Below are 12,021 nucleotides of genomic sequence, written 5' to 3' on the forward strand. Positions count from 1 at the left end.
TGAGGATTGATATTCTTGCTATTGAGGGCGTGCAGCGTAGGTTTACTAGGTTAATTCCCGGAATGGCGGGACTGTCATATGTTGAAAGACTGGAGCGACTAGGCTTGTATACACTGGAATTTAGAAGGATGAGAGGGGATCTTATCGAAACGTATAAGATTATTAAGGGGTTGGACACATTAGAGGCAGGAAACATGTTCCCAATGTTGGGGGAGTCCAGAACCAGGGGCCACAGTTTAAGAATAAGGGGTACGCCATTTAGAACAGAGATGAGGAAAAACTTTTTCAGTCAGAGAGTTGTGACTCTGTGGAATTCTCTGCCTCAGAGGGCAGTGGAGGCCAACTCTCTGAATACATTCAAGAGAGAGCTAGATAGAGCTCTTAAGGATAGCGGAGTCAGGGGGTATGGGGAGAAAGCAGGAACGGGGTACTGATTGAGAATGATCAGCCATGATCACATTGAATGGCGGTGCTGGCTCGAAGGGCCGAATGGCCTACTCCTGCACCTATTGTCTATTATCATATGGTATGCTTGTGTTCATTGATCGGGACATTGAGAATGATGAGCATTGAAGATTGTTTACATATTTGTTGTGCTGCAGCAAGTAAGAATTTCATTGTTCTGTCAGGGACATATGAAAATAAAATACTGTTGACTCTTGACAAGCAAGCGGAGGAGATCAGTATGACTTGGCATCATTTCGCATGGATATTGTGGGCCAAAGGGCTTGTTCCTGTGCTGTACTAATTTAGATCAATAATTTGGTGACAACCACATTAAATGTATCCAAATTTGGTGATGATACAAGCCTGAGTACCCGTATGGTTTATGAGGAGCAGGTTGGAGACTTTGGGGGGGGGAATCGAAAGGCTCAGTGAATGGGCTTACTTCGAACAGGTGATCTAATTAAAATATATAAAATTCTTACAGGGTTGATGCAGAGATGATGTTTCCCCTGACTGGGTATCTAGAACCAGGGGGGCATAGCATAAAAATAAGGGGCCAGCACTTAAGGACTGTAATGAGATTTCTTCAACCACTTTGGAACTCTACCCCCAAGAAAGCTGCCGAGTCTCCATCACTCAGCATATTCAAAACAAAGGCTGTGAATTTTATGAAAGGTTAGTACAGTTCAGTGGTTAGCAACCTTAAACTATCAACCAGGCCATTTGTATCCTCTGGACAATTTGCAAATCCAACGTACCAACAGTACACAGTCCCTTATCCAAGTCATTAAGTCATACAGTGCAGAAACAGGCCGTTCAGCCCATCTTGCCCATGCCTAACAACTTGCCCCACCTATACTAATCCCACCTGCCTGCATTTGGCCCATATCTCTCCAATCCTTTTCTATCCATGTACCTGTCCAAATATTTCTTAAATGTTGTGATAGTACCTGCCTCAACTACCTCATCTGGCAACCCGTTCCATATACCGACTACCCTTTATGTAAAAAAGTGGCCCCTCAGGTTCGAATGAAATCTTTCCCCCCTCCCCAAAACCTGTGTTCTCTGGTTGTTTATTCCCCTATTCCAGGTAAAAGATTGCATTTAAGCTATCTAATCCTCCAATGAGGATTAATATAGATCGTAAACAGCTGATTCCAGCATTGATACCTGTGACACCAACAATTCCTACATACTTCTTTTATGATGGTTATCCAATCCACAATCTATGACAATACATTATTCCCAATCCTGTGTACCTTTTCATTAAGGAATTTTATCAAATACATCTTGAAATCCATCCTTTTAGTTTCGTTCACAAAGAACTCCAGCAAATGGGTCCAACAATTTCTCTTTCATAAAACCCTACTAACACTATTTCTTGTCCTAGTTTTTTCTCAATGTTCTACACCTCCTTAAATTTTAGATGGCAGATCTTAAAGTGACGTACCTTCTTCCTTCCTTGACTAGTGGTTTCACAATTTTTTGTTTCCTTGAGACCTGGCAGAATCCAAACAATTTTGCTGCATTACAACCAACACGATTGTCTCTGCATCCACTTTAAGACCCTTGGTTGCAGACCAACAGGCTTTCATTAGTTTGTAAAGTATTTATATTCCACTCATGGTGGAAATAGTTTTAAGATACCGCCCCCCCCCGCACTATTGCCTCTTAACTATTATTGGAATGATTTTAGTGCTTTCCATCAGAGATTTGTCCAATATAACTTTGTATAATTTATGCCATTTCTCAATTTACTATCACTGATTGACCAGTCTCATTCTGTAAGGAACCAGTGTTTATTTAGTGTGTTTTTCCTTTTTATATACCTTTAAAAGTTCCTATTGTCTGTCTTAACACTTCCTTAAATGTGTGTCACTGCTGATCTACCATATTATCCTTTAATCTACCTTCTCTGCCAATTTGAGCCAACTCTGGCACACTACTGCAATTGGTTTTAACTATCAGACTCAAGTTTCTTCTCACTCACAGTGAATCTGAAATTCTAACGTGCTATAATCCCTCTTTCCTCAGGGATTCTTCACCATGAGATCATTAATTAATCCTGTCCCATTACATAATGCAAGATCTAAAACAGCCTGGTCCCGAGTTGGTTACTTGAGGTTCAAGTGCATTAGGATGGCTGAGAATTTGATTCTGTGCAACCCATATGATAACTAACATCATTTGCGATTATTGCAGCTCCTTTCTTATGAGCCCCCTTTAGGTATTTCCCATTTTATACTCTATTGGTGCCAAAATACTATCCCCAATAGTGACAGATTACTCTTACCATTGTTCATTACCACTCAAACGCATCCTATTTCTTGAGCTTCTGAATCAATATAACTCCTCACCATTGCTGTAATATTGTTCTTTATTAACAGATCATCTCCACTACCTTTTCATTACTACCTATCCTTTCAGAATACCAAATACATCATAATATAAGGTTCCCAGTTCTATACCACTTTGCAATCCCATCTCCGTAATGTCTATCAGATTATACCCATTATTTTTCATTTATACTGCCAAATCATCTATGCTGGTAGGAATACTGCATGCATTCAGGTGAAAACTTTTAATCTCATTATATCTCTTTGTATCTCTGATTTTATTTGCTGTGGAACAACCCAGTTTCACTTTGGGATATCAGTGGTATAACCTCATCACACAATCAGTGTTACACCAAGGGATGCCTGTGTCGGAATCTAGTGAGCAAGATACTGCACAAAACAACAAACTGCTGGAGAACTAAGCAGGTCGAGCAGTGTATGTGGAAGGAAATCTGGTATCTGATGTCTCCCCTCATACCTGGAAAACTACACGTTTTTATTTTGAGTTAATCTGGCAGTTATGATACAAGTGGATGCCTTGCAAAATACTTTAAGACCACAGCTAAGAATCCGACGCAAAGGCATAGCCGGAATGAACCAGGTTTTTCTTCAGATGATTCAGTTGTCCCCCGGACACTATTTTAGCCACATGCCACTATTTGAAATTCCAGATTTTGGAATCAAAAAATCTTTTTCTGTTGCCATGGCAATGTTTAAGCATGCACCTCTGCATCAATAATCCAGGTCTCAGGTTACTGGTCCAGTCGGTTACTGGTATGTTTTAATTCAGGAGTAAAAAGCCAAAGATCAATGAAAAATGTTCAATAGATAATTGATTGTGATACAGTACAAAGTTATATCGACAGGGAATATAATTCTTCTATTCAAAGAGTAAAGAAAAATGGAAACATCAGCAACTGAGTAAGATACAATGAACAAAAAGCAGATAAACAGATAAGCACTTAAAAAAAGGAGCAGGAACAGAAACTGGCATGGGACATTTAATAATAATGAACGCGAAAAAATGGTCTCCATTTATAACTGATTAGTGATAACCTAAATGAAAATCAGTAAATAGCAGGAATATTGAATAATAACATTGCAGCTGTATTTCCAAGAAGAAATAATTAACTTCCCCCGACAATGAGAAAAATAATATTTACTCACGGACGGGGACTGACCAAACGCAATGCAAGTATAAAAGCAATCACTTTAACATGACAAACCCTCAGGACCAGGCGATTCCAGAGTTTGAAATTGGTGACAATACTGCAGATACCCAAACTGTAATCTTCCAAAGTCCTTCTTCAGGAACTAACACTTCAGATAGAAAAATTGCTTGTCACTCTGCAATTTAAGGTAACTCAAGGAAGCCAGGGAATTCTAAAACAGTAATCCTAATTTTGTCAAGAAATTATCACAGTTGAGGATAAAATAGCTGAACATTTACATATTTTCAGATGATAGAAAGCTGCCATGCTCTTGATGAACCTTGCTGATTTTTAAAATTATATATAAAGGTGACTACAGCAGTAGATTGGGGAAATGTTAATACATTAAATATGTTTGGGTTTCCTCTGAGCATTTCATTAATTCTCTTATAAATTTACATTTGAAATTGACTGATGGAAATTAATATAATTAATGGACAACGCCTGTAAAGTACTTGAGCTTCAGGAGGTAAATGTCCAGTTTTGTAGAACATGATCTATGGTGTCCTACGTGGATCAGCAGTGGGTTGCAATTAATCACTGTATTTAAAACATTTCATAGACGAGGGAATAGAAAGTGCCACATCCAAGATCTCTAATAATACAAAGCCAGCTAGCATTGTTAGCAATGTATATGCAACATCTTAACATAGCAAAACTATGGCAAATGGATTCCCAGATAGACAAGTTTAAGATCATTTGAATGAAGAACGTTTTGAACAGTGCATTGTGAAAGGTTAGAAATCGTGCACATCCAAAGAAAAAGTTCTGTTTTCATGAATTGAAATGACATAATTGTGCTTCAAACAGTCTTTACATCTGGACTGGAGTGCAAGGCTGCAGGCATATCCCCTTATAGAAACCACACTGCAAAGGATAAGTTGATTTCACATGGAATGCAGTGTAGGCTAATGAAATTCTGATGTTAAGTTTTAACGCACAAAGCAGGGGTGCATTCTTAGTGTAAAGGGGGTAATTTGATTAAGTTCCCACTAATACCTAAAAAAAATCACAGGATGAATAGAAAATAAATATTTTCCACTGCAGGGGCCCTGGCTGAGATTGCAGGAGCCCTGGCTGAGATTTACGAGTCATCATTAAATGCAGGCAAGTTGCCAGACGACTAGGAAGGCGGCGGAATGTTGTAACTCTATTCAAAAAGGGCTGCAGGGAAAAGGCAGGAAACTACAGGCCAGTGAGATTAACATCTGTGGTCAGAAAGTTACAAGAGTATTCTGAGGGATAGGATATACATGCATTTCAATGGAGAAGGGCTGATTTGGGATAATCAGCATTGTTTTGTATGTAGGAGTCGTGCCTCATGAATCTGATTGAGTTTTTTAATGATGTGATCAAAAAGGTTGAAGGCAGAGCTGCAGTCATTACATATATGGATTTATGCAAGGCATTTGACAAGGTTCTGCAGGGTAGGCTGCTCTGGAAGGTCATATCCCATGGGATCCAAGGAAAGATAGCTCAAAGGATAGAACATCAGCTTCATTGAAGGAATCTGAGGGTAATGGTGGAAGGTTGCTTTTCGAACTGGAGACCTGTGACTAGTGGTGTGCCTCAGGTTTTGGAACTGGGCCCATTGGTTTTTGTCATCTATGCCAATTATTTGGATGAGAACTTACATGGCAAGTGAAGATGGTTGTTGAAAATTGCAGCAGGATCTTGATCGGTTGGCCAGGTGTGCTGAAGAATGGTTGATGGAATTTAATAGAGAAATGTGAGGTGTTGCAATTTGGGAAGACTAACAGAGGCAGTGCCTACACAGTGAATGGTAGGGCTCTGGAGTGTGTTGTAGAACAGAGTGATCCGGGAATGCCGATACATAGTTCATTGAACGTGGCACCAGAGTAGATAGGGCGGTCAAAAAAGCTTTTGGCAAATTGGCCTTCATCAGAGTATTGAGTATCGAAGTTGGGAGGTCATGTTGCAGTTAATTATAAAACGTTTACAGTATTGTGTTCACCATGTAATAGGAAAGATGTTGTGAAGCTGGAGAGGGTATAGAGAAGATTTAGAAGTATGTTGCCAGGATTCGAGGGGGAGCAAGCTATGAGGATGAGGGATGATCTTATAAAGGTGTACAACATCATGAGAGGAATAGATCGGGTAGACGCACACAGTCTCCTGCCCAGAGTAGGAGAATATATGAACCATAAGACATCAGTTTAAGGTGAAAAGGAAAGATTTAATAGGAATCTAAGGAGTAACTTTTTCACACAAAGGATTGTGGATGTATGGAGCAAGATGCTGGAGGTAGTTGAGGCAGGTACTATCACAATGTTTAAGAGACATTTAGACAGGTAGATGGATAGGACAGGTTTGGAAGGATAAGGGCGAAATGCAGGTAAGTGGGACTAATGTAGATGGGACATGTTGGTCGGTGTGGGCAAGTTGGGACAAAGGGCCTGTTTCCACACTGTATGACTATGGCTCCATGAAAATGATTGTGTAGTCATAAGTGATAGGAGCAGAATTAGCCCATTCGGCCCATCATGTCTACTCAACATTCAATCATGGCTGATCTATCCCCCCTAACTCCATTCTTCTGCCTTCTCTCCATAACCCTTGACACCCGTACTAATAAAGAATATATCTAACTCTGCCTTAAAAATATCTATTGATATCTTTAGTCCAGGATCGGGGATCAATCTAAAAAGTTAGAAGTGTATGTTTGGGAGTGGAATTTGTAAAGTTTTTGAACTTCTGCCTCCAACAACAAAATTCGACTTTGGATCATTTTAGATCTGAGATTGATCTTTTTAAATAAGATCCAGGGAAGAAAGGTAAATGAATGAGAGACTAAATAGTGTACTCCAATGCAAAGCTGGCACAGATGTCTTAGACATCAAATTAACTATTTTTGATGAATTTACAGTGAGGGAAATGCATTTTGATGTGGTGGTATGCATGGACTTTCAAAAGGCAGGTGATATAATACACATCAATATTGTCAAGATTGAAGCCCATGGAATAGAAGATGCTGTAATGAAATGTTCAGAAAATTGGCTGATTAACAGAAAGTGTGGTAAATTATTATTTTGGACTGGAGAGATGTACAATGGAGTTCCCAGGTTTCGATACAAGGATAACTTAATATACAAAAATGGCGTGAACGGCGTACAATTTCCAGATATGTAGTCAGCAAAACCTGGAGGCATAGTGAACCACAAGAGCAGTAACAGATTTTAAGGAGATACATTCAGTAGAGGAATGAGCACAAAGGTAGCAGATGAAATTTAATGGTGTGAAATACCATTAGTCTTACATTTTGGTAGGAAGAATGAGAAAAGGGAATCCAAACTGGAAGGCACAATTGCAGTTCCATAATTCTAAAAGGGAAACACGAACAAAAGGATCTGGGGTGTTCATGAAAACACATGACAGGGCACAGAAATTAGTTCAAAACTGTACACAATCCTCAACTTTAGAAATAGAGATATGAAGTACAAGAGATAAGTAATGAAGAATCTTTAGAAAACACTAGTTCGGTCATTCGGCTCTGGGTGTCACTTCAGAAAAGCAATCGCTGGAGAGAGTGCAGAAGCGATATCCTAAAAGGACTCCAGGGATGCAGGATCCTGATGGAAGAAACAGGTGGTTGTGGACGAATTTAAAATCATGAGAGGTAAAGGGAGAGAGAATAGAGTAAACTGCTAAAAGGGCCAGAAACCAAGGAATGGGATTAACAAAAGCAAAAACGACAAAGCAAAACACCCATGGTATCCGTAGAGCAGCCTGCCAATCCCTCTCCTCATGTGAATGGCAGAAGTGTCCTGGTCACTAATGTTTCATTGGGACTGCTCAATAACAACAGCACAGGACAGTCATTAGATTTTTTTTTAATGATAACCCAGAAATACAGGCCAAGCAATTAGTCCCCACAGATCTCCAGATTGATGCGCAGGTTTTGGCTGTGGCTTTAATACCCTGGAGCAGTTGCTGCTGGACATGACATACAATGAATTCGCAGTCCAGCCTGGAACAGTTGAATGTGAATAATATACCAATCCTGCCAGTAGATCACTCTGTGGCTCCCAAATCTCCTTGCTCGCCCCCAAACCCCCCCCCCCCCACTATTCATGCTGCACTCGATCTAAAGCAATGTAGAAGCTCTTTTTATCATCCAGACAGTGCCATCCAATGGGGCCAATCTCGCAGTCGGCACACACAAGGTACTTGATGTTATTCACATTCTTGGTCAATCCAATGTTCTCGAAGGTGTACATGTCATCGACGAACCAGTGTTCCTGCAGCATGTCTCCTGCGACTGCACTGCCCTCCGTGCCCAGAGCCACCTTCTGCCTCATGGAGGGAAGGAAGAGCTGCAAGATAAAGTACACCCATTACCCCAATGTGCATTGACGTCACTATGGTTGGTGAATGTATAGGACAATCAGGGAGATTTTTGTGACAGATGGAGGACAATGTTTGAGTGTATATGGCTTCCCATGAGATTTACTTAGATACTGATAAGCAAAAGGCATATGGAATGGTGCAACATGTTGGTTACCGTGGCGACAGAACACTATAGACCACCTCTTGTAGTAACATGGACTTGTTTTCCAATTGTGTATTTTTGCACTAATGTCTTGTTCTTTTTTCCCCACTGTTGTATCCTTTGTGTAAATTATGTATAAATTGTGTACAATTTATATTTTTGTGCATTGTCTGAGTCTATGTGCCTGTGATGCTCTGCACACTATTACCTGTACCTCACCGTTCTTATGCATATGACAATAAACTCAACTTGTCTTCATTAGTTGCGAGTTCACTGATTGGTTGAATGTGATTACTGGTGCCCAAAATGAACACCTCGTTTCACCATTGGTAAATGGCTTGGAGGATAGATTATTAGGTCATGTGTATACATTTTCAGTTATCTCTTGTCAGAGAGCACAGTAAACTGGCATATAGATGGGTGAGGAAAGTCATAAAAGGATATTGATCAATAGGCAATACTGGAATGTAATACTCCGAAGGGGGAGAACATCCGCTTTGGATGCAGTGGGAGAGGTCAATGTATTTTTCCAGATGCGGAAAATGCTACAAACCACGTTAGAACAGTGATTTCAAGCACAAGTATGAAAATGATGAACAGCTAGTCAAAGGCTAATGGAAACTAGGACCTGCTATTAAGAGGGTAAAAGTCAAATCACTGGTGTAACCCCATTTGGAATATGATGTTCCATTCAGGGTGCTTCAATCCAGAATGGTAATTTCATCTTGGATGAGGTACAGCATAGATTAGTCAAATTGATCCGTAGTCAGTGTTATACAGCATGTAAATATGCCATTCGGCCTAACCCGTCCATTCTGACCAAGATCCCCCATCAAGCTAGCTGTATTTGCCTTCCTTTGGTCCATATCTATGCCCTCTGGCATTTGTCATTCCCACTCTGAGAGAAAAAAAATCTGATTGCCTATCTATGCCTCTCATAATTTATAAACTTGTCAGGTCCTTCTTTAGCCTCCAACACGCCAGAGAGAATAAACTAAATTTGTCCAACCTCTCCTTATATCTAATACCCTCTAATCCAAGCACCCTCTCCAAAGCCTCCATATCTTTCCTGCAATGAGTGACCAAAACACAATACTCCAAATGCAACCCAACTTTTACAAAGCTACAACCCGACTTCCTGACTCTTAAACTCTATGCCCCAACCAATGAATGCCAGTATATCGTATGACTGTTTTACCACTCTATCTACTTACGTTGCTACTTTCAGGGAGCTGTGGACTTGGACCCCAAGATCCCTCTGTACGTCAACGCTGCTAAGGGTTCTGTCATTAATCTTATCTTTATCCACCATTCACCATTTTTCTGCCCTATATCAGTAACTGATATACATCCTGCCAGAGATGCTGCCTATCCTGCTGAATTACATCAGCATTTTGTGTCTATCTTCAGTGTAAACCAGCATCTGCAGTTCCCTCCTACACAAGAATAAAGAGAGACCCGGGCCATCAAGAATAAGAGGGACCATTTGATGCTAATGACTACTTTTATAACTTTGTCGGCATCAGATATGTTAACTGTTTGCATATACAAAAACAAAGAATTTCATTGTACCTAGGTACACTTGACAATAAAGTACATTAAAAAGTACCCTCTTAAATCTATCCCCTCTCATCTTAGGACTAAGGCCCCCAGTTTTAGAATCTATCTTGGGAAAAAGACGACGAGCATTCACTTTAACCATGCCTCTTGAAATCTTGTACATGTCAATCAGGTCACCCACAGCCTCTTCTGCTCCAAAGAAACAAGTCTCAGCTGATCTCTTAAACTCAAACCTACATGTCCAAGTGACAACTTTTGGATAATAGTAACAGGATCAGTCCAAGTCAGCATGGATTTACGAAGGGGAAATCATGTTTGATAAATCTTCCGGAGGATTTTTTGAGGATGTAACAAGTAAAGTGGACATGGGAGAGCCAGTGGATGTAGTGTACCTTGACTTTCAGAGAGCCTTTGATAAAGTCCCACACAGGAGATTAGTGGGCAAAATTAGCGCACATGGTTTTGGGGGTAGGGTATTGACATGGACATAAAACTGGTTGGCAGACAGGAAACAAACAGTGGGGATTAACGGGTCCTTTTCAGAATAGCAGGCATTGACTAGCGGGGTGTCGCAAGGCTCGGTGCTCGGACCGTAGCTATTTACAGTATACATTACTGATTTAGATGAGGGAATTAAAAGTAACATTAGCAAATTTGCAGATGACACAAAGCTGGGTGGCAGTGTGAACTGTGAAGAGGATGCTGAGGATGCAGGGTGATTTGGACAGGTTGGGTGAGTGGGCAAATGCAGTATAATGTGGATAAATGTGTGTAGTTTTGGTTTCCTAATTTGAGGAAGGACATTCCTGCTATTGAGGGAGTGCAGCATAGGTTCACGAGGTTAATTCCCGGGATGGCAGTACTGTCATACGATGAAAGAATGAAGCGACTGGGCTTGAATTCACGGAAATTTAGAAGGATGAGAGGGGATCTTATAGAAACATATACAATTATTAAGGGATTGGATTCACTAGATGCAGGAAACATGTTTTCAATGTTGGTGGAGTTCAGAACCAGGGGCCACAGTTTAAGAATAAGGGGTGTGATGAGGAAAAACCTTTTCACACAGAGTTGTGAATTTGTGCCAATCTCTGCGGGCAGTGGAGGCCGATTCACTGGATGCATTCAAAAGAGAGTTAGATAGAGCCCTTAGGGCGAGTGGAATCAAGGGTTATGGGGAGATGGGTGGAACAGGGTACTGATTGTAGATGATCAGCCATGATCACATTGAATGGCGGTGCTGGCTCGAATAGCCTACTCCTGCACCTATTGTCTATGTATCGATGTATCTTGGTGCACATTCTACTTTCCCTGCCAAATGTCAAATTCGTCTTCATATTGCTTTCTCAACCCATATTTCCACCTCTACCACATCTCTAGAGCCATCCCACAAATCCTTAGGAAAAAAACTGAAGATGCTGGTTTAAATCGAAGGTAGACACAAAATGCTGGAGTAATTCAGCGGGTCAGGCAGCATCTCGGGAGAGAAAGAATGGGTGACGTTTCGGGTCGAGAAGGGTCTCGAGCCGAAACGTCACCCATTCCTTCTCTCCTGAGATGCTGCCTGACCCGCTGAGTTACTCCAGCATTTTGTGTCTACCCACAAATCTTTTGCCGTTCATTCCCCTACACGATCACCCAAGCTGCCATCCCTGGGTTTACTCCGTCCCTTTCCCCAACAGTGTTCCGCCCCTCGCCCACCTCTCGGCGACGGTATCGCGCCGTCCCTGGGCTCAGCACACGGGAGCCGCACCGCTCGCACACAACCGCCTTCCCGTTGGTGCCGGAGGCGCTGACCAGGCCGGCCGAGCAGGGGGATGTGATGGACGATACACCCGCTTCGCCCGGCGGGGCTGCCGGGTCACCCGCCGGCTGCAGGGCGGTGCCGCCGACAGAGCTGCCCGCCGGCTCCATGTCGTCTCTGAGACCCGAGGCGGGGCCGCGATGTTCGTTTCCG

The 12,021-nt window shown here is 41.5% G+C and overlaps 1 protein-coding gene across 1 annotated transcript; it reads right to left on the bottom strand.

The window, feature by feature from the left end:
• Window positions 1-3,716: 3,716 nt before the first annotated feature.
• Window positions 3,717-12,021, bottom strand: rabif (RAB interacting factor). The gene is made up of 2 exons (XM_078420789.1): window positions 11,766-12,021; window positions 3,717-8,328 (listed from the first exon to the last, which is right to left on the bottom strand). Exons 1-2 carry the CDS (start codon window positions 11,976-11,978, stop codon window positions 8,080-8,082), a joined length of 462 nt encoding a protein of 153 aa, XP_078276915.1. The 5' UTR covers window positions 11,979-12,021; the 3' UTR covers window positions 3,717-8,079.

This window comes from Rhinoraja longicauda, chromosome 24 (assembly GCF_053455715.1).
Source record: "Rhinoraja longicauda isolate Sanriku21f chromosome 24, sRhiLon1.1, whole genome shotgun sequence".
NCBI lineage: Eukaryota > Metazoa > Chordata > Chondrichthyes > Rajiformes > Arhynchobatidae > Rhinoraja > Rhinoraja longicauda.

Excerpts from the sequence above, each read along its gene's own strand:
- rabif (XM_078420789.1), bottom strand. The coding sequence starts at position 11,978 with ATGGAGCCGGCGGGCAGCTCTGTCGGCGGCACCGCCCTGCAGCCGGCG. Across the intron at positions 8,329-11,765 it reads CGCGATACCGTCGCCGAGAG|CTCTTCCTTCCCTCCATGAG; the intron begins GTGGGCGAGGGG and ends TTTATCTTGCAG.